A 27,026-nucleotide genomic window follows, 5' to 3' on the forward strand; every position below is an offset into this window, starting at 1 on the left:
TTCTTTTAATTATTTAATGATGGAAAATGGTATTTATATATATTAAAAAAATGGTTGATCAAAATACTAAATATAACTATAACTACAGGCAACACCAATCATTATTTCATGTAGAGGCCTCACTGGAGTAGTATTTAAATATTTTTTTTAAATAAACTAAAAAAAATACATTTAAAATTGTTATCCTCAATTTGGTTCAAGCCTTATTGCTGAAAGTGTCTTGACTGCAGTTATCATCAGGTACCACTACTGTTAACAAAAAAAAAGACAAAACGAAAGACGTAGACTATGGAAAAAATCTGGGAGCCCCTGATCCAGCCACGAGGATGGAAATGACCAATTAAATAATAAATTAATAAATTAATAAATAAATACTTTTAGAGGTTCCAGAAAACACAGTAAAGCAGCGGGGGGTCTTGCAGAGCCCTACAGCCCTGGCACCGGTCTCGGCCTCGGGGGACAGAGGAGAGATGACGGTCGCCAGTGAGCCGGCACACCCCAGCCTCTGTCGGGAGACGACACGGTCCGTGTCTGTACACGCCCGTTGGCACGGGGGAGCTTCGCTAACTAAAGGAAAACAGGGAAGCACACCCGTCCGTCTTGTTTGATCCGGTTTGGTGTGTGTGTGTGTCGAAGCACAAACGCTACATTGTTTGATAACGGCCCCAGTTCGACTCCCAAGGGCGGCCATTTTGATTGCAAACGCAGATAAAAAAAAGGTCGAGTTGCAGAGATGAAGGGATAAAAGAGAGGGATGAGGAAGGAGGAGGGGATGTGATTACCTCATCTCCACACCACCGTATATGGCCCGTCTCAGACAGGGAGGTGACTTAAGTGAAAAGTTTATTTACCCGCCTAAGAGCCATGTTCAGAAATAGGAAAGGATCTTTTTTCCACGGATGATTTCTGAATACGTGCAGTAATATAGCGAGGTATCCGGCGAGGTAAAATCACTTCGTGCATTTTTTATGTCTCAGGTCTTAGACATTCAATGCAATATGAACTATTCATAACAAAAGCATAAAACACCTTATTTTATAATGCCGTCTCATCCCTTCTTGACTGACAGCTCTCCAAGTGTGGAAAAAAGTCTGTACTGTCTGTACTTTTTTTTTTTTTGATGTGATTGTGCATTTTGGTTATGCTAAATCTTTGTTCCTGGTCATGCACAGCTGCTGATTTTAGTTTTCGCCTTAATATCAGCAACCGATTCAGACCCAAGAAACCAGGTGAGATGTGCAGTTAATCAACTGCCTTCCTTCACCAGTTAGCTGCTGAGTAACTATGAAAGTCAGCAGATACTACCCAGGACCAGGAGTGAGGACCACTGCGTTAACTGTCAGGCATCTGCAGGAGTGTTTTCCTATTTTTAACCAGCAACTAAAGAGTTAAAAATGACTTCACATGTGTATTTGGCTGAGGTCTATGTCACAGCAGCCTTTTAGCATGTGTCTCCTGGATGGGGGCGGAGCATAGGTACTCACAGCTTCCATTGGTACATGGTGATTGGTGGGTTGGCGCTGGCATTGCAGGTCAGCTGTACTTCCTTCCTGTTCAGGTACCAATTACCGTCAAATCCCTCGATCTTGACCTCGGGTTCGTCTGTGGGAGGGAGGAGACAGGGGGTGGGGGGTCACGTCAGCTCTCTTCCTCTAGGGAGCCCTCTCTCACGATAAGAGCTGACCCTGCCTACGTGGTAATGACCAGGGGTTAAACGCGGGCGTTTGCCGAATTACCCGCGGCCCGACCCTGCGCTCCAGCAGACAGACACAGGGCAGTCGCTGTTGTCTAGGCAACATGGTCCACCCTTACGAGCTGACCAGCGAGCCTGCATTTCAGGATGTGTGGATGAAAATGACAAGTACTGTAAAAACCAAAAATCTGATCCAATTTATTTCACAAGCAGCTTCAGAGGCCTAGTGGTTTCCCTGGCTTCCAAGAATGTAATCCTGCAGCCAGACACGATTTTCGGTTGTATAATGCGAAGAAAATGGGGGAAGGGTTACATTACACTACACTTATTTAGCTGACACTTTTATTCAAAGTGATTTACAGTTGTTTAGACTTGGCAGAATCTCTGTAAAGCAGGTTTGTGACAATGCTCCACAAATAACATTTCATCAAACTGAATTCACCTCCCTTTATAAAAATCAATTCAAAAATAAAGTAGAATCAAACTGAATTCAGTTCCCTTTATAAAAAGCACCACGCAAATAAAATGACATTGAAATGAATTTACCCCTGCTAGTGAGGCTGGGCTCAAACCTGTTTATACATATTCTATTCTACACGTACTATTTCTTGTTGTACACATTTTTATAGTATTTGAACTATTTACTCTGTTATTTATCCGGCCTTGTTTTTACCATTGTTATCTTGATTTTATTTCTGTGCTTTGGTCTTAAATGTATTTTTTTTAAATATTTCGATCACCCCTTTGATTCCTGTCTGTAATGTACAGCGCGTTCTTACACTGCACGTTGAGAATGACGCTGTTGGTGATCTTCTCGTTGCGGTAGCTGACGATGCAGGTGAGCTTCTGCCGGTGCGTCTCGCGGCTGGGCACCAGCGCGTAGGTGCTGCGCACCGTCACCGTGCCGTTGGCGTTACGCGTCTCCTGGAACGTGGCCTCGCCCTTCACACGCGTCTCCCAGGTGATCACGCTGGGCGGCTTCCCGTTGGCCGAGAGGCAGGTGGCCACCGTCATCTTGCGCTTCTGTGGCCGGGCGATGATGGTGGGCGTGGACAGGAACATACGCGTCACGGGCTGAGCTGCAACACAAAATCAAAACAATGAATTTAAACGGATCGGTAACACTTTGAGGGGTCCTACATAAGAGCTATGAAACGCATTCATAAGCACTACATAATGCCAATGTGTTATGCCAAAATTGATCACATACATTGTGTCATTTCACTTGATATGTCATGGTAATGTCACTTGCTGCATCAATGTTGACGTAGCTAACACCCCATGTGCCTATTTGTTGCTATTGACAAAAGTGATTATGAATGATTATACAGTGCTTCGTACTGTGCTAATGTTAAAGAAAACCCACAATGTAGCCACATACATTGGCCGATTTGACAAGTTTCAACAGACCAACTCGCACGACAACTGTACCAAAACCATTTCAAAACTTCCGCTGAGGTTATTAATGAGGTAGACAATTCAGGTTCAATACATTGCTCAAGGAGACAAAGACAGTGTCCTACACAGGAATCCTAAATTCTAAAACCTACATGTTACAATACTGGCTCTCTAACCATAATGCAACACTACTGCCCAGCCAAATGAGGGAGCGATCAGAAAGAAGCACTAGCAGTCCAATTGATAGAGTGTGTGTCGTAGGCACATAAGCCTCAATCGCTGTCTCACATTACAAATAAAACAATTGAAATTGTTATGCTTCTTAATCGCACAACTGCCGCTAGCTTCTAGCGGCTATTTTCATAATGGTTTTATTACAATGATTGAAACATGTGGTTGTCTCGCCCACCTTAGCTGAACTGTATGTCATCTGGATGTGCCAGAAGACTTAATTGAAAAAGTGAGGAATGAACGGATGAATCTACTGTATGTACTTATATTTCCGTCCCACAGGACTCAATGCTAACTTCAGCAAGCAGAAAAATAGGGTACCCGGGGTCGTTAAGACCTGTTTTTGCGATTCTGAACGTCAGATTTATGTTTTTGCAGTTCCTGTGTTTAAATTACATGATGCTATAGGGGAAGGAAAAACCATCTCCACTTTGTTTCTGTGAGCCTCATTAATTTTGGAAGTAAAACCTCTGGAAATTAATGAATCTAACAGGGATCATGTGGCAACAACACCACTTCCCGGGACGATAAATCAAACAAGCTTTTAAAACGGGGTCCAAAGAAAATGCATTAGCCAACAGTTTAGTCATATGTGGCACCAGACCGAATCCCCAAAAGCCAGAGAACTAATTTGGTTCGGTTCTTCTGTGAGCTGCCAAATGGGAATTAGCTAACACTTACAAATCTGTCTGGAACACAGCTACAGGCAGATTTGGACCCAAGGCCAGAGCAGCTCTTATCAGATACAGCAGAAACGCACACCACAGAGGCACAGCTAATAACATCTTATCAATTGGTTGTCGGCACACGTTCCGAGCTCTGACTGCCTCTTCTCCTCTTCTAAGGGGACAGGGTTTCCTTACACAAAGGGCACCCCCGAGTTGACAAGATGCGTTGTCAGAAAGGTCCGCTTAGACCCAGTTCTTTTGTCTTCTCCCTCCAAAGCTGGCTCGTGGAAACCGACCGACACTCAATCGCTAATTAGATCTGCGGCAGCGCTCCGTGCCCAGCCCGAGCAGCTGCTTTAGCTGGTTAAGCAGTATCTCCATCCCTTGTCTTAGAAAGTGTGAGCATCGCAGAAATCGCAGATTTATTTACCCATAATTCACAGGCTTATTTCCTCAACCGCTTTGGACATTAATGTATGTGTGGTCTGTTTCATGCGCGTTAAGTACCGCACATTCAATGAACATGCCACGACTCTGGTGATTAAAAAGAGCTTAGTCCCTGACTGTGTGAAATCTATTACATTTCCTGTTATAGACATAATTACGCAAGCATCGAGGCAGAGCAGCACATCAGACTCACATCGGTATAAGTCAAGGACTTAGCAGCATGCCAATTAATTTGAAGACTTTTTATTTACAGTATTTTTTCTTCGTTCTCTTTCAAACTTTTTTTTTTCAAACTGCTTTCTCTTTCTTTTTAATGACTCTGCCTCTTCTTTTTCTTACATTTAATTTATTGGTTTCTGTTCCGTTTCTTTAATTTATGCTCTCCTTGCACATTTAACTGTCAATTCTTTCTTCCTTCATTCTTCTTGTTTGTGCTCTCTTTCATGGAAAGTGAAAGAGAGGGACATAGAGAGAGAGCAAGTTATTCCTATTCTTATTGCTTTATTATTATTCTTGATTATTACCCTTTGGCAACCAACATTTCAAAATGCGTCATGCCAATAAAGCATTTTGAATTTTAGTCTGCGGGAGAGAGAGGCCAATATTTGTTGCCTTTCCTCATTCTTTGGCAATATCCATCTATGTACGTCATGCCAATAAACCTCATTCAGATAAGAATTTGAAAGAGAGAGAGATGCTATTGACAGAGAGGCCTTGCTTATGCATTGCAACAAAATACTGCTTAACAAGCATTTTTTTATTCAAATAATCTTTTTTTTCCTCTCAAAAATATTTGCCTGTATTAAGAGTCTGCTTGACAAGTGAAATTCTCACCCCATTGGCAAATCTTGTAATGAGTCAAACTTTCCCACCTCATTGGCAGTTTATTTTGTCTGATTTTGCAAAAAAAAAGTAATAAAAATGAGATTGTAAGTCTAAATATAAGATTGATATACTTGTTAAGACTGACTTATTTTTCCCCCCAGTGTATTGGTGGCAGGCCTTTGCGTGTCAAAACCTAGCTTGTTGAGAAGGGACCTGGTCTGAACTGGTCAACCAGCTACAGGCTGTCTGCAAACCTAGCTTGAGTTCTCCACATCAGCAGGGATGCATACCATAGACGGTGAGGTTGACCATGTTCTCGCGGTTGCCCAGGGGGAAGGTGGTGTACTCGCAGATGTAGGCGGCCTCGTCGGACAGCCGCAGGTTGTTGAAGACGATTGTGGTGTCCTCCAGGGAGGGGGTGCGGTTGCGGACAGCTTGCTGCTTAAAGCTCACGCGATCCTTGAAGGGCTGCAGCACGGACACGCCCAGGCTGGGGTTGACCGTGGCCACGTTCTGCTTGGTGCCGTTTACGAACTTCTGCCAGGTGACCTGCGAGATCTTCACCGGGGGGTTGCTGTTGACGAACAGGCAGCGCAGCTCCACCTGGGAGCCCACGAAGCCTGACTTACTGGAGTCCATCTGCACACTCTGAGCCCTGGCACCTGAGAGAGGGAGGGAGAGAGACCTTAACGTTAACAACTACAATACAAGATGGAAATGTGAGCAGAACATGACAACAAAAGAACATAAGTCATTGCAACTCATTAAGCACACACACACACACACACACACGCACACACACACGCACACACACACACACACACACACACACACACACACTCTTGCATTGGTGAGTGGCAACATGTATTGCACAAATTAATGTGACTAATGTACAACTGTGGCTCTGTAGAGAGAGCCATGATGAATATGTAGAGGTTGGGTAAAGTAAGGTGGATCAGTGCTTGGGGCTTTGGGCTCCAGCTGACAGCACACCACTGGTCCTCTCCCTGAGCTGTTACAGGCCTAATTACCTCTCACTGGCCTCGGGCTACTCAACAAAACAAACACCAACAAGATCCCAGGCCGGCTATAGTAATAGTAATAAGCAGCGTCATTGTGAGAAAAACAATGATTGATACAATGCATTACTATAAATTATGAAAGTGTTTGATCATACAGATGTTCAGAAAACAAGCTGTGGTTTTTCCCCATGATGCCGTGCAAAGTCCATGCCCATTGGCTGACAGAAGGACATGCCCCTCCCTCACTGGCTTGGGCTACATCCTGGATAATGACTCAGGATAATGTGACATCACAATGTTGAGTGACCTCGCCTGGTGAAATTAAAAGGCCACACTTCACTGATGTTTTTCACGCATCCATTATCTGGTTGTCAGAAGCAACATTTATCTGCATATCTCTCACCCTCTCACCACGCCTCCCCACCCCCCCAGGTATGGTCTGCCCTGTCCAGGTCAATTCCTGCTAAAGATAACACAGGTTGAAATAATTTCCCCTCTCCTCCATTCATTCATCTACTACCCACTAACATCTTCATCCATCACCCAAATTCCAGGGGCTGAATGCACAATAAATTACGCAGTTTATCAAGGTCCATGCTGGCCGAACTTCAATCCAGAAAGGAGGCTTGGCGGCGGTTACACTGATGTACACCGCCTCCAGGAAGGCGCGAGAGCACAAGCCCCCAGCTATCAATCACACAGACAGGACAGAGACAGCTTACTGTGTCTCAGATACGGCGGAGACGTGTACGTGTTTGTGTAAGATGAGGGCCCCCATTCACATTAAAAGTGGGCATTTAGCAGACTCTCCCATCCAGAGTAACTGACACAGGTAACGTTCTCCACATACAGTCCGCTTACACAACTGGTTATGTTGTGAAGGTGCTCAGGTCAAGTCCCTGGCTCAGTGTCAGAGCCCCACTCAGGAATCAAACCCACAGTTAGGAGCCCACTTCATACCTTCTCCACTTCTGTCCCCACATCCCCTTCCATTGCAAAATGCAAAATGCTGTGACTGCATTTGATTATTGTTATTTTCATTATTATTTTAGTTGCAGTAGTAGCAGCAGTAGTAGTAGTAGTAGTAGTAGGAGTAATATTTATAGTATTAGCATTATTGGTAGTAGTAGCAGTAGTAGTAGTAGTAGTAGCATCAGTAAAAGTAATAGTAGTAATATTACAGGAAAATTTAATATTTTGTACAAATAAAATAAGTCAGCCTCCCAAAATATTTCACAGAAATGTAGAAACACTATGGTGGGGTTTGATTAACATCACCGGTGTTTGCCTCAGCTGCAGTTGGACTTGGTCTGTGCCAGATTGCTGTGCGTTTTACCTAGTTTCCGCTGGGATTAGCAGCAGAGGCTAAAAATAGGGGGATTTGAGCGGATGGGATCCACTCAGCCCGAGTATTCCCTGCAGAAACAGACTGGCAGACGAGCTAACGGAAATGTAGGCTACGTCCCCTTCTGCACCATTTATGGCACTGGCATTTATGGGTACACACAGCAAAAACAGCTTAAGTGTTTAAGCCTTTTTTCACTTGATTGGCAAATCTGGGAATAAGTAAAACTCACCACATTGGCAATATTTTTATCTCTTTTAGCAATTAAAAAAAAAAACTAAATAATAAGAAGAAGATTTTAAGTCTAAATATAAAACTAAAATGCTTGCTGAGGCTGACTTATTTGTTCGGCTTTTGCAGTGAAGGAACCCTGCAAACTAAAACGAAAAAACCTAAAACTATTTTGAAAAAAGAAATTGAGAGAAAACTGTTTCAGTCTGAACACTGCTAGTCTCAACACAATCAAAGCCCCTTGCAGCTTGTCCCAATCAAAAAACTCAGTTTTCTCCCTTCTAGAACCTACTCTCAGCTAGGGAGCGGGGGTGGGGGTAGGGGGGGGGGGGGGGGGGATGTCACTGCTGATGTCCTTGTAATGTGCATCAAGGGAACCAATCAATTTGCTTGTCCATCCCGCTGCCATCTGTCAGGGAAAGGGGGGGGGGGGGGGGGGAATCAGTGTTTATTCCGAACCCCTGAGAGGGATGGAGTTGTGTAGTCTGGCCTCCCTTCACTGTACAAACAGTCTGGAAAAGGCCCTGTTTTCAGCAGCTATGCGTAGACAGTTAGGAAACTTCAGAGCAACAAGCCGACTGGTTCAGATGGACGCAGCGGAACCAGCACCATCTGGGCCTCCTCAGGAGGGGTAGGAGGGGGGTTGGGGGGGCAGGAGGGGGGGTTGGGGGGGCGGGAGGGCCGTTGGCTTGCACACCTCCGGGGGCTCATGAGCTAATGTAAGCAGGTATGACCGAAGTATACACTAAAATATAAATGCCTCCAAAACAAATGAACTACAAACAAACTCTACACTGCAATCAAAATGGCGCAGGAGTTGCTTTGTAAGGTGGCACAAGGAGTCCTAATCCATCCAAAATGTAAACAACCAAAAGAGGCACGCCATTCATATTACATACAAAATGCATAAATGCAAACACTTGTTTCAAATGGCAGTATTTGAAATGCTGCCCAATCCCGCTGTGTACGCCCACGTATGTACATGGTTATGTTATTTCATATGCAAAGACCGCTCAGAGGAAGCCAACATGCAATTATGGCTGAACATGAAACCACAAACAAAACCAGAAGCATTCATTCCATAGATCCCATGAAGGATCCCTGTAACAGGGGAAATGCTCTGGTCTCAAGTGTTGTGTAGGAACTGGGCTTGTAACCTAAAGGTCATTGGTGAAAGGTCGTAGGGCACTGCCATTGTAGGCTTGTTCAGTACATATACAGCTGGATAAATGGATACTATGACGCTAACGTCGTGTACGTTTTCCTCTTCTGGCTAAGCTATCTGATAAATCACAGTAATGTACTATAATGAAGAGGTCATCTTGTGTGAGGGTTGAGATTTAACCCCCCCCCCCCCCCCAGCAAACTGTGGGGTGATTATTGGTGTGATTAAACAACCAAATCCTAGGGGGGCTTTAAGACACATAGCACATGAGGCACCAGTAGGCTGGGGGACGTTTCCCTGGCACTACAGAGGACTCAAATCAACTCAAACATCCCCGAGACAAGTGTGTGTGTTAGTGAGAGGGGCCCAGCTTGGCCCTGCAGATTCCCCACCACCACCGACGGCATTTCTGCACTTTAAAATACGTTTGTCCAGTCCTTCAGTCTGGTAATGAGACTTAAAATCTCAAGTAGTTTTTATCTTAAGTTGAAAACATTAGCTTGATTTAAGTTACTGTTTGCTTACCAAAATAGGAATACGATATTTAAGACACAGTCTAAATATTTAAGACACAGGGCGGCCTGTAGCCTAAGTGGTTAAGGTAGACACAGAGTCGGTGGTTCGATCCCTGGTGTAGTGGCAATAAGATCCGCACAGGCATTGGGCCATTGAGCAAGGCCCTTAACCCTGCATTGCACCATGGGGAGGATTGTCTCCTGCTTAGTCTAATCAACTGTGCGTCGCTCTGGATAAGTATTAATGTAAAGGCTTAAATACTTGTTCAGATGTTGGGGTATTTTTTGGTTGTTGCAGTGAGTCAGCGCCCTGCCTTCATGCAGACTGCGGTGGGATGGGCCATGTGTGACTCGGTCGTCCCAGGGAGAGGCGAGGCGCGGCGGTTAAAAGCCAGCGGAGAAACGGCATTGTGCCCCAGATTACGGGGACGACAGAAACACCCTTTTAACCCTGCAGCAGCCAGACATTACAGTGGGATTACTGCGGCTAATGCAAACGAATGGCTGCTCGTCTGGATACAGCTCAATGGGCTTCCAGTAACAAAACAGAACAAAGCTCCGTGCACAAGCAGACCCTACGCAGTGCGAATGCGCAACAAAACACACTCCCATGATCCTCTTCACCTCCAGTTTAAGAGCAGGGTGTGTTTTTCATACGGTCTTCAAGGCGATTGTCTGTATACTCAGTATTCTGAGGTACAGTCTGCCAAACTGATTGATTGATTGATCGATCGATTGATTTAAACACAGATCCATGTTGAAATTGCTGTCAGCTCCACCTCCTCACGGAGGGGTTTTCTAAAGACCCCACTCCCGTCTCAGGTTAGTTATTATTACTCAGGTTCTCAAAAACCAAGAAATAAGAAACTGTACAAACATTATATTATATTCTGACTTAAAATCTTATTTCCTTGCCAATGCAGTCGGACAGTTTTACTCAATTCAAGATTTGCCAACGGGGTAAGAACATGTCATTTGTCAAGCTTAAAACAAACTACAATTTTACTAATTTTACAGCCGGCGCCTGGCATGTTTCAATCTGGTGTACTGACGACTTCATAATTTGTTTTCATCATGAATTTTAATAATTTGACTGCACCAATGTGCCTCACAAGGGCCCTTTAAGTCTCATTACAGGACTAAAATGACTGTTTCAGTAGTACTAGTAGTAGTAGCAGCAGTAGCAGAAGTAGTAGTAGCAGTAGTAGTACTAGTAGTAGTAGTAGCAGCAGTAGTAGTAGCAGCAGTAGTAGTAGTAGTAGTAGTAGCATCAGTAGTAATAGTAGCAGTAGTGATAGCAGTAGTAAACAAATGCATGTCTGCATTGCCCCACACCTGACAGATGAAAGCTCCAGTGGTGTGTACACCTCCCACAGCTGAAGTCCCGTAACCTATATGACATCATGGAAGTGTGTGTGTGTGTGGGAGAGATACACGGAGCTTGGTAGTGCGTACACGGTAAAAGCAAACACGCCTTCAGCCAGGGGTGAGTCTGCTCAAGGGTCAGAGTCAGGCAGGGAGATGGAAATGGTGTCGTGTTTGATGGTGTGGTGAGGAAGCCCCTGGTTCCTACTCAAACCCCACTGCAGGTAAACGAGGTTAATTACACAACCAGGGCCCCGCGGGACTCATTAGTGCATATGGAGCGTTCTGTCTATTGATGAAAAACAACAGGCTGTTTTTCGGGGGCCGGTGGGGGAGGGGGAGAGCGCGGGCGAGCCGGTCCGATGTATGCACAGGGTTCCGGGTCAACACCGTCCCAGTTCCCACGGTTACGGGCCGGTCTCCTGTCCCATTCACTGGAGGGCACATGGACGGGTCGGGACGCCCCCCATCCCTCTGCCTGGGACCCCCTCGCTCGCCCGGAGAAGGGACGAGGGTACACAGAGATGCCATTCTTTCCAGAACATGCTGCTCTGTGTCCCCCCCCCTCCCATCCCATCCTATCCCATCCCTATTCAGTGGGATCCCCCCCCCCCCTGCCCTTCCCCTCTAATTTCCTGATTTTCTGCACTTGGACAAACAGTGGTCTGTCTCATTAATTGACCGGTGAAAGGGCAGAGTGGAAACATAAAGAGCATTGTGCAGCCAGATTAACGGTGAAACAGAAGAAAAAAATAAACAAATAAACACAAGGGTGGGAATCCTACGTACACGGAACGACAGATCAGTGCTTTTCCAGAAATACGTTCTTGGATCGAGCCAGGAACGGAGACAGAGAGGTACGCTGGGGATGCGGTACCCTACGAGGCAGCCAATCAAAACGAGCTCAGTTCGAGGCAGCCAATCAAAATGGCCTGAAACTGGCGAGAGGATCTAGCCTGTCGTCTCAGGCTCTGGGAAAAACAGAAGGTACAGTGACATCAATCCCATAATCCCACAGCCGCAGGGCGTGTTGCTCAGGTCGGTTTTTATGTAAATCCGGAGTAGCTGTTCAGTTCTGGGCTGGGCTCCTCCTCGTGTCAACACAGTCACCTTTCCTGTTTAACCGGCAGGTGGTGGCTCTCCTCCTGCCCGAATATGTGACCTAATCCGCCACTGCAGACGGTCAGAGACCGTGCTCGGGTTCCAGCTCCCGTCAAACTCCCACGTATGAATATTACAGAAGAGATAACATGGATTGAGTGACAAACGTGTTGCTCAATCCATGAGGTGCTGGTTGCAGTAAACAAACATGTAATGCAGAGAAAATGGCCAGGAGTGGGTCTCAATCGCCTCTGTAACACTAGAACAGGGCACTGACCTTAGATTCAAAAAGTAATTTATTATTACATTATAACAAGTCGAATGAACAATGCGTGTTTCATCAGGTTGGTTCAGTTTGAAGGGCACTCCTAGCCCTTTTTTACTGGATTTCACGTGTAAATGTTCCGTTCCTGAAAGGGACCGCAGGAAGATTTGCCACGCTAGCGTTCGTCACGGTCCCGTTGCATTATTTAACCGCTTAACGTGCCCTCACGGGCGACCGGCTTCCACGCGTCATACACCCAGGTCCCACTCCACTGCCTGTGTGTGTGTGTGTGTGTGTGTGTGTGTGTGGCTCTGTTCTCAAAAGGCAGGCACTCAACCCTGACCCACGAAGACTCAAGCCCCAGTCCTCCTGGGTTGGGAACGAGCTCAGAGACTCGACCATGAACTCAGACGCTGCCCCGGTGCCCGGTACGTGTAAAGGAAGTCCCGCATGACCGGCAGGCGAAGCGAGGGGCTGCTAAAAGCCTGGATCCTCCGCGCTGTTGTGCGCACGTCGCTCCGGGGCGGTTCAGACGCCAGCAGGCCGCCTCGCTTCGCCCGCTCCCTGGCGTATTCCTCTGCTCTTTGAGTCGGAATTAATACTTTTAACAAGTATCCCTGGAAACCGTTAAAAGGGCATCACGTGCACCACCAATCGGTTTCTCACATTTAAGCATTTTCAGTTCCTGCTGCTCGTATTTTTTAATCCACAGCAGAAAACGGTGACGCCGTTACAACAATGTGGGATAAGATGAAAAGCTTCAGTATGTGAAACAGAGAGAAAAAGCATAACAGCTTGTTTGCTGAGATCAGCGCTACACAGTTTCTGCGCGGCATCAAAGCAGCGATGCTGAGTAGCTCTGCTGGTTTCACGTCCCCAAACAAGGGGAATGTGAGACTGGAAACAGGGAAACTGCTGTTTTGCGAACAAACACTGCTTCCACTACCTGCCCGGTTACAGCATGACATCATCCCCTTAATGCCACACTACGGGCGGGGAGGGGGGGGGGGGGGTGGATCATAGGTACACAGTAAGACTCTTTTATTCACCAGACAAGGGGAAAAAGAAAGATATCACCTCTTTGGACCGAAACCCTTTTTTTTCTCTTTCTCCTGTTAATTGAAACACCTAACTGAGAAATTCCACTCTCTCCCTCTCCCTCTCTCCCTCTCCCCACGTCTCTCTCTCTCACTCTCTCTCTCCCTCTCCCCACGTCTCTCTCTCTCTCTCTCTCCCTCTCCCCACGTCTCTCTCTCTCTCTCTAACTCACTCTCTCTCTCTCCCTCTCCCCACATCTCTCTTACTCTCTCTCCCTCTCCCCACGTATCTCTCTCACTCTCTCTCTCCCTCTCCCCATGTCTCTCTCTCTCCCTCTCCCCACGTCTCTCTCACTCTCTCTCTACCTCTCTCCCTCTCCCCACGTCTCTCTCTCCCTCTCTCTCTCTCCCTCTCCCCACATCTCTCTCTCTCTCACTCACTCGCTCTCTCTCTCCCTCTCCCCACGTCTCTCTCTCTCTCTCTCTCTCCTCTCTCTCCCTCTCCCCACATCTCTCTCTCTCATACTTTGAAATTCAAATAAGCTCCACTGGAATGACCGCATTTCCGCATCATATTTTCAATGTGACTATTTGCATAGAACAACTCGTACCAACAACTGTACTAACAGTAATAACATAAACGATCTCACCCGCTCTGTCACTGTAATCAGAACGTATTTTCCAACAACAGGACCAGCCACCTGACCCAGCGGGCTAAATTATTCACCGAGAGCCACCATTACTGCTTTTCTCGTCTCTCCTACAACAGCCGAGCGGCAGTAAAGAGGCCTGCGAACCCACAGCGAATCTGCGGGTGTTCTCTCGCTACGAGGACCCCACTCGGTCTCGCCATTGAGACGCAGGACATTATTGGCCAATAAAGCAGCCCCAAACAGTCCCCCATCCCCATGACAAAACACACACGCACTCTGGCACAAAAGGGACAACACGCCCATCGCCCTTGAATAATACAGTACGCCTTTGGGCTATTTGCGGTGGCAATAAAAGGCCTTATTACAACACCTGAAATAAACACATAAAAGAGGATGACGGACATGTTAGCGCGTTGGCGGCGGCGGATTACAGGCCTCGGGGGACTGGAGGTTGCAGGACAGGGGCCCGGTCAACACTCGAGGGGCCCGGTCAACACTCGGCGGTGAAGGAGAGCCGCGCTCTCAGCTCAGGGGATACTGAGGTCAAAGACGCGGTGCGGCTGCTGAACACCGTTTCTTCTGCGTTTCCCTGCACGAATGCCTGTTTTCTCCATGCCTTGCCTGTCCCTGCACTGTAGGACTACACTCTCTTAACAAGCATTTTAGTCTCGTAATAAAACTTCACATCTTAAATCCTGTCTCTCAAGTGGAAAATATTAGCTGCGGTGTTAATGTTGGCTTGGCAAATGAAATCTGCTTAACTCATCGGCAAGTCTTGAAATGAGTCAAACTGTCATACCACATTGAAAATATGTGCGTCTTATTAAGAAAAAAGTGATAGAAGACGAACATACTTGTTAATATTGACTCATTTTTTGTTTGTTTGCAGAGTAAACGTCATACAGTACGGCCAACGGCGAAACCTCTCTCGACGATGTGGGCACAAAAAACAGCAAACAGCACAGGTACACACAGGTGCCTTCTTCACCATGTCCCTGGCTATTTCAGTTCTTTATTTAAATGATAAACCATCCTCAAACAGAGACCCTATTCTGTGAAAAGGCAGGGATAATAAAAGGAAAACAATGACTGTGAGTCCAGAAAATAAACAAAAGCAAGTGAATTTATCAACATAACCTAACAATCTGTTCATTTGTTTCCTGAAATGTTTGTATGTTTGTACTGTGCACAAACAGAACTTTGCCAGAAGAACATAAATGTCAGTGCCATTTATCGTCTCCAGCAGTCAAAGCTTTAGTGCCTTTCTGTTGAAAGAGTTACAGAAGCCATCTTGTTACTGTTCTCCTCTCCTCTCCTAACGAGCATGGCTGTTTGATTCAGAGAACCGGCTTTCTAATTGGCCGGCAGGTTTTCCCATTGACACTGACGTCAAATCCGTAGCCCCAGCTAACGAGGAAAGCGAAGAGAAATCAATGATTGCGGAGAGAGTTTTATTTTAAGATATGAATATTGACGTACTACGAAACTTTTTTTTTGTGACCTTAAGCGAGGTGGAAGCGATGAACCGTAACGTTTTTTCCCCCTGACACATGACCTCCCTCCGCGCTGACCTTTGAAGCGCGGGCGACTCGTTCGATAAAGGCCACCCGATGCTGCTCGCACGTGAACGCCCCGCCGAGATGCCAAACGCAGTCAAAATGGCTGACGGCTACAAGCCAAGGAGAATACGTAAACAGACTACACGAATCTCAAAAAGGGAGAACAGGAACAAATCGATATTTAACCAGGGTCAATCGTGAAATCTGCTGATGTTCCTGCTGTTTTTTTAGATCACACAGGACTATTTATTGGAAATAAATCATATATAAAAATCATATCTAATCTTCCTTTTGCAGGAGATGTTTCACAGTGACAAGGCTTTAGACTGGCTTAGAGTCACATTGACAGTGTTTCTGATTGGCATAAAGTAACAGTGACTGGGTTTCTGATTGGCCTAGAGCCACAGTCATAGCCTCTCTGATTGGTTAGACTCACAGCCTGATTGTGACCACAGGGAGAAGGATGCATGGTGATCCTTTCTCCCAGCTCCGACAGAAGTCACACCCTTCCCTGAAACAGGCCGAGCCCTACATGAGGTCCGTTAATGGGGCAGAGCAGGACATCGTACTGGGCCGGGGGAGGGGAGAGGAGGGGTTGGCAGGGGACTCTGTTTGCTTTCTATTAGCAGGCAGGTTTGGTATGTGGTGTGTGTGCAGCCCACAGGGCCTTCTGACCAAACGCACCCTACTGCTAAACCCCTCTTGCAGGGAGACCCAGGGCGCGGCCCAGAGAGGACCAGGTAATGTCGAATACACACACACACATACACGCTCACACACACACACATATACACACACACCCATCACACACGTACACACACGTACACACACACACATACACGCTCACACACACACACATATACACACACACCCATCACACACATACATACACACACACACACACACACATACACACTCACACATGTACACACACACACACACACACAATCTGTTGACCCACAGCGCTATATTTTTCCATCTTCATCAAGGGGGAATGTTCCAGAAGCGTGTCCCCGCTGCTCACTCAACCACAAGAATTTAGTTTATATCTCCTGTCAAGGAGAGCTGCATTCCTTAGAGTGGCCACTATCTCCAATGTGCCGTGTCTTAATCAATCATTATAATTTTTTTGGGATTTTAGCAGCCATTGAAATGAAATGGTAATGAGCATGAAATATAAAAAAGTGCTACTTTTGAAAGTTAAGCAAAAAGAACTAAGCCCTCACGCTCAAGCTGTTGAGCACTGTTTGAGAGAGCAATTCCGCGAAAATGTGCTGATCTTTACATCGTTTGTACAGCTAATCCCGTTCGCTACGTCCAAGACATGAGCCAGCGCACGGGGGGGGGAAGGGGAAACCGGGCAGAATTCTGCACGGCCCAGGTTGTACTTCACCAGAATACAGAAGCATCCATTTCAACACGCACCCCGCTTTGATGCGTTAGCATTCACTCCGTGGCACGCTGAAGTCCGCCCCAAAGCACACAGATCAGCTTACGGAGTGACACGAATAGTAAAACCTACCCAGCCTTAGGAGGAAGAGGAGGGGAAATCTACAGGCTTAAATATCACCTCTTTTCAGGGAAAAGTGTGGCAGGAGAATAGAGCCCTGTCAACTGCTGCTGTGATGGGTGTTGATATAAGCTATGCCACACGTAACTGACTTTTGGCAGCTAGTTCATGCATGAAAATCGAGCGTAGAGGAGAATATTTTGTATTGCCACCTTTTTTCCCCCCTTTTGTAAAAAGTCCAGTAATGGAAGCCACCTGTGCCAAGTCCCGTTTCCGATTTTACTACCTTACACCTCACTCTCCGGTAAAGATGCCCAGTTAGAGGGGGTTTTGGGGAGCATGAAAGGAATGAGACCCAGTGACCCCTGGATGTGCAAAAGATGAATATGGAACCCAAAGTTGCCCATATACTGTATGACTAAATATTGCACAAGTAAACAGACAGAGCATACCCAGCTCAAACAGTCAAACGGTTGAGCGCATTATCAGTTGAACGGCCTGTCTCGCACTAATAGTTACCAAATTCTGCAGTGAAAGCAAATACTGCCTACCCTTATCTTGTATCTTGCACCTGTGGTCTCTAACCTACCATAAAAAAAACAGCAAGCCAAGTTTTTAAACAGCTAGCAGCCGGTAAACCAATTCAGACCAGCTCAAGCTATGTTTTTAAACAGCTGCTACCTGGTCATTTTCAGCAGTAGTTGGATTTCACACCAAGGTTGCGAAGCACTCGATTGCTAAAGAAGGAAAAACCGCTATTCCCGCCTACTGTAAGTAAGAAAAGGTCATCAGGAGCTGCACAGATAGCCTAGCGCTCTACCAGACTGAGGTAAATGAGTTTTTTTCGCCCAGAGAGGACTGTAGACTGGCCGAGTGTCTCACAGCTCTTCACAATGCACCGTTTCTGTGCTGCTAACTGGCTACGCCGTTAATGGCCTGCAAGCCTCCTCCGTAATCGCCCTCTAGTTTCTGTACGTCGTGTAGTTAAAACTCGTGCATGCAAATGGAGCGGGGAATCATTCTGCATACGAAGTCAGACGAGAGCGCATGCTAATCAGGCCGGGAATCAGCCTGCATACGAGGTTAGACGAGATCGCTGGGACGTAATGAGCTTTGTCTGAAGTGCTTTGATGGGGAAAAGCAGCGAATATATTACCCCCCAAAAAACCGCACAGCTGACAGATTCCGATACTGTATTAGTATCGATCTGAGGGTCAGGGACGAGCGAGGGACTGAGTCATGAGGAGAGAGAGTCGATGACTCAATTAGCCCGTATTGAAATTACCGTCAGTCATCGGTCTGTTTTCACGAAGAGGTGAAAGGGCGATTGAAATGCCTCGTCCGCGCGCTGGTCGGTGAGCAGCACGTTAGCCTCGGATCTCCAAAGGAAACCCGCAGACAAAAAGGAATTGCAAATCCATGCTTATTCTTTCCGGACCGGCTCCATTTCTCAGGCGAGATCATTTGTGATGAAAGGTTCTACAACATGATGGGCTCAATGGGCTTTTGGGTCAACAGAGACTCGGGACAAACACAGATAGACTGACCAATGCTGTTACCAAATAACCCACAGGGAACAAGGGCAACCAGTACAGTTTTGAGAGTTAGTAGCATGGCAGGACTAGTGTTGCCAGAGAATGTGTCATTTACCCAGTCCTTGGATAAGGATGGCATTACATAATGCTACTACTACCACTGTTACAGCTAATGCTCATGTTAATGCTATTACTACTACTACTACTACTACTACTACAAATAATCTGTCTACTAATACTGCTTGTACTACTACTACATATACTACTGTTCCTATTACAACTACTAACTATTACAAAGAACTACTAAAACCACAGAATCTGAATGTGAATGAAGTGTACTCCCAGCTTTACCCTGGTGCCAGCCCCCAGCAGTGTCTCTCTATGGTCTGGCAGGGGTGACAAGCTCCCCAACAGAGCTGAGTACAGGAGGTTGGGGAAGTGGGACAGTCCTCAGCCCCCCCCCCCCCCCCCCCAGCACCCCCACCGCAGGGCGTGGCCGACCCCGGACACGGGATCGATGGCTTGATTAAGCTCCTTACGCCACCGCCTCCCTCGCTCACAGGGGAACACTTCTTCACCCCGCCTTCCAAAGATTTACGCTCCGGTTCGACACGAGCCGTCCGCTCTGAGACTTCTCCCGGAGTGAGCTGTGGGAAGGTATTAATCTCAACCAAAGGCTGAAGCTCTTTCAGCATTATTCACCTCATCACAACAGCACACAGTTCACTCGTCCTGCTGTGAAACGCTACCTCAAGTGAACTACAGAAGCACACAGACACTGTCTACGAGACTGTGTGACTCGATTTGCCATTTCACTGACAGCATATTACTAGTTTTTTAAATTATCTAAAAAGCCAATGCAATTTCAGTATTAATTTTTTATGGAAACACGTCTTCAAATGTTGTAAAATGATTTCATACAAGAAAGACAGGGGAAAGTGATTCCACCTATTTTAGTCATATATTTAGGACTTAAAATCTTATTTCTATTACTTTTTTGCTAAATGAGGTGAGAAAGTTTTATTCATTTCAAGATGTTCCAGTGGGATGAGAATTTCACTTGTCAAGCAAACATTAACTGAAAACAAGCTTATGTTTTTACTTAATAAAAGTCTAATAAAAAAGATGTTAAGTCTTATTACAAACTAAAAACGCTTAAGACTCTAGGTCCTGTCCTTGGCTGAAGAGTCATTAAAGTAGCCAGCAATTAGCACACGTGTGAGAAGACACTCCTAAACAAGAGTGAGTCATTGTACAGCTGAACCCAGCCGTGACATTATGCAGGGTCTTCCGCACCACCTGTCAAAGCCGCGTCAGAGAACCTCTCTAATCTCACACGGTTTCTCATGACCGCCCGCCCCCACACAACGCAGCGGCCCAACCTGTCTTTTTGGGACATGATTCAGTGCTGATGCACAGCGAGGCATTGTGCTCTCGACGTTACCCACGATTCTTTCTTTGAACACCTGTTCCACCACCTGTGCTCGTTACGGCTTGTTTGTGTGTGGCTTACCTAAGAGCAGGTAGACGGCAAAGTCAGACAGACACACTTTGTTGTCAGAGCAAACCAGCAGAACACTGATGTAATGTTTAGGGAACGTGACTTACAGCCCGTAACTGCTTCCTGGTCCACGCACCCGACCTGTATATTCTGCATCAAAGGTGGAAAATCCAGGTTCTGAAAACCATAGTCCTCCGTATTATTTTGTTCCAATCACCTATATTTGCTAATTAGCACAAACCTTCAGCCAGGGGGTATAACTAATTAGTGAAATTCAGATTGGCTGAGTTCATGGGTTGGAAGAAACACCCGGCAGGACTTACTTTCTGACCCCTGGACTTTCCATCTCTGTTCAGAATCGCTTCACAACCTGAATGGCTTCAGTAAATAATCGATAATGAGAGCGCGTGTAGGTCATATAAGCCTCCCTTGATGACTGGGACCAGGGGAGTAACAGCCCCAGTATAAATGAGCAGGAGGTGCAGGGTTTTACATGCAGCAGATGCAGTATAACGCTGTCCGCCCCCTCCACATTAGCGGCTCCCTGCTGTCCGACAGCATTAGCCACGGCTGCCGTGGCACTGAGATGCACTCTGACGCTCTGGGTAAACAGAACACAGGCAAGCGCCTCCATTTTCACAAGCATTCGGCACAACACTCTTAAGAAACCATGGTACAAAAAGTGCTTAAAAAAAGGTACAAATGCTTGTAGCTGGGGTGGTACCATATAGGCACATGAAATTGTACCCGTAGCCAGCAATATATAATTGATTTGTACCTTTTTTTATTGGGAAACATACTCATCAAAAGAGATCATTAGTGTATTTTTAGGGTACATTTGGGAAATTTGACCCTTGAAGAACAAAAATGGACCTCCACTGTCACTTTATTTCTGAGAGTGTAGAAAGGATGGAAGTCCCACCCTGTTGACACTGCATGTCATGTTAACCCGAGCATGTCGGCCACCCAAGGGAACACTATAGCCAACATGGCTACGATGGCCTTCTAGTGACCACCCTTCAAAGTCCCCACTCACTTAGTGGTTTCAGGAAGTTTCTGATTGGCTGAGTGACGATCATGGGAATTGGTGCACAGCAACAGCTATTCTGACCAGCAGTGGTCAGGCCCAGCTCAAACAGAACCACGGTCTGACCAGAGAGATTCAGGCCCAGCTCAAACAGAACCGCAGTCTGACCAGAGAGATTCAGGCCCAGCTCAAACAGAACCGCAGAGATTCAGACCCAGCTCGAGAAGTCAAAGCAGAAATAAAAAAAGGAAATGAGAGCAGACAGCACCTCCCAGCACGTAAAAAACCCTCCCCTCTCCTCTTCATCCCGATACGGGCACCGGCTGTACGGCCTTATTATAGTATTCTATTATACTCCTGTTATCCTTACTCATTTCCTATCCATGAGTCATCAGGTAATGGTTTTTTTGTGATATTTTTTATCAGACTGGGAGTAGTGGTTGAGCGTGTTGGGGCAGGTTGTGCCTAGCGCTAGCGGGACAGGCGGTTACAGCGGGATGATCGCGCTGGCGTAATTACAGACCTCTCGCCAGAACAGGCTTTTCCAGAACCCTGTGACCACAGGCCAGCAGCATTCTGGGGCAGGATGAGCTGCAGAGAACAGAGCCGAAACAGATACCAGACCATGGGGCCCATCCACACACTGGAACAGAGCCTTAACAGATACCAGACCGTGGGGCCCATCCACACACTGGAACAGAGCCTTAACAGATACCAGACCGTGGGGCCCATCGACGCACTGAAACAGAGCCTTAACAGATACCAGACCGTGGGGCCCATCCACACACTGGAACAGAGCCTTAACAGATACCAGACCATGAGGCCCATCCACACACTAGAACAGAGCCTTAACAGATACCAGACCGTGGGGCCCATCCACGCACTGGAACAGAGCCTCAACAGATACCAGACCGTGGGGCCCATCCACACACTGGAGCAGAGCCTTAAAAGATACCAGACCATGGGGCCCATCCAAACACTGGAACAGTGCCTTAACAGATACCAGACCATGGGGCCCATCCACACACTGGAACAGAGCCCTAACTCAGAGTCAGTTGTTCAACCCCATTCGTTTTTTTCTTAGGGTTGTGTGAGGACGGCGCAGCACCCTGTGAATTTTCACACGAGTGCGAAAAGTGTCCCTTTCTGAAGTGCATTAGCAGGCTACTAATTTTAGGTCCCAGCAGTGTGAAAACTGCCAGCACCCCACATGCTAATCTTGAGCTCAAACACATAATTAACCTCGCCCAGATGCTAGTGAGGTCATCACGACCGGTTCCATTTTGGCAGTTTTTCAGCGATTGCACAGTGTGCGTTTGGCAGCTCAACAGGACCCGAGCATACTACAGGACCTAAAGGGCCTCGTCTAATCGCCAGTCACAACAGTCAGTAAACACAGAGGGAAGTACGTTCTCAGGTATTAAAGCCCAATGGTTTAGTTGCCATGGTATTGTCAATCTCAGACCTGAAAGTGGCAAGTACAGCCCTCCTGGGTGGATGTACATCAAAGAGGAGATTACGATTCTAATGAGTCATGTTACCTGCATCACACACTGTGATTAGCATGTTAATGGAGGATGCCAGGTTGCTGCTTTGGTGTTCATGAGAGCAAGGAGCTACAAACAGATTACGTGTGTGTGTGTGTGTGTGTGTGTGTGTGTGTGTTTATGTGTGTGTGTGTGAGTATGCACATGTTTGTGTGTGTGCCTGTGTGTGTGTGTGTGTATGTACATGTCTGTGTGTGTGTGCTTCTCTGTGTGTATGAGCTTCTCTGTGTGTATATGTGTGTGTGTCTGTGTGTGTAAATGTGCACCTTCCTTTGTGTCACCATAAAGCTAGCAATCAGCTGCTGTTTGATTTACGGTCAGGTGTGACTAAGAGAGATGGGAGGAGAGGTGTTACTCCACGTCTTAAAAGCTCAGAGGACTCATGTCCCGGTTCTCCAGGGCTGCACATTAATGGCGAGTGAGGAGTGAGGAGCCCTTCCCCCCGCAGACCGCTGACTGTGAGGCATCTACAGTAAAGCATTAATGCACAAACTTTAAAAACACACCCGAGAGCCAGAGGAACCGTCTTTTATTTGTCTTTCACAAGTCTGACTCGTCTGGGGCCTGTCCAACCTCTCGGTCCCCACGAAACCTGCAGCGTTCCCATTCCTGCGGCTACCGCTAGCTCAGCCAGAACGGATCCCCCACGCTGTGTTCTCATAGAAAACAAGAGCGCTATATACACGCTGAAATTACGCCACGGTAATACTTCTCGCGTTTTTACACGTAATCCGTTTTAAAAGCACTTGCAGGGACAAGCGTTTCAAATTAGCGTAAATTATGCTTTTTTTGCAGTAGAATATGCCGGATTGTTGTCTTAAGCAATGCAATTCATGTCAATATGCATACGCCCCTATCGAATGCATGTTAAGTGATACATAAATGTGAAGAATAACCCCCTGTCAGGCAACCGGGCTGTACAGACACGCAGATGTACGTGTGTAAATAAAACACAGGCGTTTTAATTCTTTATAAATAATGTTCTGTTTTCCCTGGCTGTGTTTATGCTTGGAAAGGGCTCATTTCATAACAGCGTGCAATGGTTTCCTTTCCTTGTCTCAGATTTCCTAACAATTAAGAGCTGCGCAGTGTGGTAATTAAGAAGCCTCCGAAGAACAAGAGCGAACAAAACACGAGCGTAATTCTCACTAAACATATTTCACACATGATCAAAGGCAAGCCATTCTTCTGCAAGCCTGCGTGAGCGTAATGCTGCTCAGCAATTAGACAGCCAGTTTGAAAAAAGAAAACTATATTCCCATACCAAATTTTATCTAACTGCCATGGTTCTTGCCAACAATGTGAAAAGTTTCTAATAAGCAAAAGTTATTTTGTTTGAGCCAGGTGTTGGATGGAAAAAGCCACATCACCAGGTATTCACACAGGCTCGGAGTTACTTAAAACAACGACATGCAGATTAGTCACTCTAAAATCATCTGAAATACTTTGAACAAGTCTGTTCTCCTCCCGTCAAAATTCACCATGAAATACAGCGTGCTGCAGAAGAGGACAGTTTCTTTCTCAATAAAAACTGCACAACCCAAACTCAGAGGACAGGTGTCTGAACACGGCTTCCTTCTGTTTGAATCCTGAGAGGAGACAGTTTGGGGTCAGTGGGTTTCACACTTTTTGGTTGAAAGTTAAGACCTACTTTTCTCCAGTGGGGGGAAAAAAACACCTTGAACTTTCCAAATGAGCACCTTGTGCTGGTATAATTCCACCACGGATTTCACAAGACCAAGCAGGGAAACCCAAATGATTTCTCTCACAACTCTCTCCCTCTCTCCCTCTCTCTCTCTCTCTCTCACAGCTCTCTCCTCCTCCCTCTCTCACACTCTCCCTCACATCTCTGACCTCGATCAGACTGAGCACCAAGGTTATCTGCGCAGTAGATTCCCCACACAATCAGAGAGCGCTTGAAATCGAACAATGCAGAGTGGAGCCGATACTTTACTCTAGTCACAATTTTAGAGAGCGTTTCACTGGTGCTCTTCAGCAGAGTAAATTACACAAGGTTTAGTGAATTACACTCAAGTGTTCGTTTATACGGGCGGATATTTTTAATAGGACAGGAGTGATATCAGCTCAGGTTTGATAGCACAAGCAGCCTCACCAGGCTGGAGGAACCCGATTTACTTGAATTCACCCTGAGCCCTGAGCTAACGTAGGACTGTTTGCACCGAGCATGGGATTCAGAGTCAAGTGCTTTTTAATGAGCCGACTGTGTGTGTGCAGTGTGTGTGTGTGTGTGTGTGTGTGCGTGTGTATACAGTGTGCATGCGGGTGTGTGTGTGTGTGTGTCTGCATGTGTGTGTGTATGTGTATGTGTATGTGTGTGTGTGTGTGTGTGTCTGCATGTGTATGTGTATGGGAGCAGTGTGTCTGCGTGTGTGGGTGTGTGTGTATGCGTGTGTACAGTGTGTCTCCCCAATTCCCTTTTCCAGCTGAGCTGGGTCTTTATTGCAGAGAGCACTGCCCTTACACTGCCCTTACACTGCCCTTATCAGCTAGCGGACAGAGGTCAGTCTAAGTGGTGTGTTTTCCAGACAACTGTCATTGAACTGAAGACATAAGTATCAAAATGTTCGCTAGTGCTCCTAAAAGGCAATTATCATGAAATATAATTCAAACTACTAAAATCGAGGACACACAAGGTGAGAGTCATTCAAAATAATAATATTTTGCAATAATTTCAGTCATGCCAATATGAGTGCCGTTCCAGCCGGCAAGCCTTTAAATTAACACTGAACTCATCGATATGAGTCACGGCTCATTAACATGTGCTACAAAATGGATTTGACAAGAAAACATCATTTTCTTGGACTGGCCGATATTTTGTAGAGCGGGAAAGCATGTTGATGCGCCGTGCTGTTTTCAGCCACGCGTATGAGAACAGACAGAGACGGCCCCGGAGCCCGGTTCAGTGAAGGCCACGCAACGAATTCTGCAGCCCTGCGCAGAGATGCGCTATCAGGAGCTGAGCCGACGCAAGCCTGCGTCACCTCTCCCACTAAGAGCCCTGCACAGAGATGGCTATCAGGAGCTGAGCCAACGCAAGCCAGCGTCACCTCTCCCACAATGAGCCCTGCGCAGAGATGCACTATCAGGAGCTGAGCCAACGCAAGCCAGCGTCACCTCTCCCACAACGAGCCCTGCGCAGAGATGCGCTATCAGCAGCTGAGCCGACGCAAGCCAGCGTCACCTCTCCCACTAAGAGCCCTGCGCAGAGATGCGCTATCAGCAGCTGAGCCGACGCAAGCCAGCGTCACCTCTCCCACAACGAGCCCTGCGCAGAGATGCACTATCAGGAGCTGAGCCGACGCAAGCCTGCGTCACCTCTCCCACTAAGAGCCCTGCGTAGAGATGCACTATCAGGAGCTGAGCCGACGCAAGCCAGCGTCACCTCTCCCGCTAAGAGCCCTGTGCAGAGATGCACTATCAGGAGCTGAGCCAACGCAAGCCAGCGTCACCTCTCCCCCAATGAGCCCTGCGCAGAGATGCACTATCAGGAGCTGAGCCAACGCAAGCCTGCGTCACCTCTCCCACTAAGAGCCCTGCGTAGAGATGCCAGCCCACTGCCTGCTCACTCCCTGCACACTGCCTGCTAACTTCCTGCACACTGCATACTCACTTCATGCACACTGCATACTCATTGTCTACTCACCTGTATACTGTCTATTCACTGCGTACCAGCTCCCCGTACACTGTCTACTCACTTCCTGCACACTGCCTGCACACTGGCTGCTTAGCAGTGCCCAGTTCAGTGTAGCAAACAACATGTTACTCCAGGAAAGCCCTCAGGGACCGTGAGGAGCTGACCTTACCCATCTCACACTCTTCTCCCCTCCGGGTCTGTCACACAAAGAGCGAAGGATGTTTTATTTACTTAATTCTTTCTTACATATTGTTTTAAATCAGAAAAAAATGGCAGTAGTACATGTTAAATCTAGAAAGTTTAATAACTCTATTTTGCATCTGCAGTGAAACTGATGGAGTGCATCTGTGGCACACCCAATCTCCCAGATCAAACTGTGTTTGTCTGTGAGCCAGAGGGGAGGGGGGCTGTGATGAGGTGCTAAAACCACCAACCACACAACACGTGGGAGGAAGAGCAAAGATAAACACACAACTGCTCTTCCTAAAGAGACACTTCTGCTTTCGAGAGGCCGCTCGCTCTGCATGCATATTGCATTATATAATTCATACGGCAGAGACCCCTCACCCAGGGCCAATTACCAGCCTTCCACACGGCTGTTTCATGGCTTATCCAGCTGTACAGATGGGTGTTTGCTGAAGAATTCAGTGCCTTGTTCCAGGGAGCAACAGGTGAGCTGCGCATGGGGATGGAACCTGAAGAACTACGAGATGGTACTTTAAACAGAGTGG

At 46.8% G+C, this 27,026-nt stretch overlaps 1 protein-coding gene across 1 annotated transcript in view; it reads right to left on the minus strand.

The window, feature by feature from the left end:
* Positions 1-27,026, minus strand: part of nectin1b (nectin cell adhesion molecule 1b) — an 88,169-nt gene that overhangs the window by 22,172 nt on the left and 38,971 nt on the right. Inside the window, exons 2-4 of the mRNA XM_061216182.1 lie at positions 5,553-5,924; positions 2,473-2,772; positions 1,485-1,602 (exon numbers count right to left, since the gene is read on the minus strand). Of these exons, the coding sequence (XP_061072166.1) occupies positions 1,485-1,602; positions 2,473-2,772; positions 5,553-5,924 (790 nt within the window). The remainder of the gene's footprint in view (positions 1-1,484; positions 1,603-2,472; positions 2,773-5,552; positions 5,925-27,026) is intronic.

The sequence above is a fragment of the Conger conger genome, chromosome 13 (assembly GCF_963514075.1).
Source record: "Conger conger chromosome 13, fConCon1.1, whole genome shotgun sequence".
Lineage (NCBI taxonomy): Eukaryota > Metazoa > Chordata > Actinopteri > Anguilliformes > Congridae > Conger > Conger conger.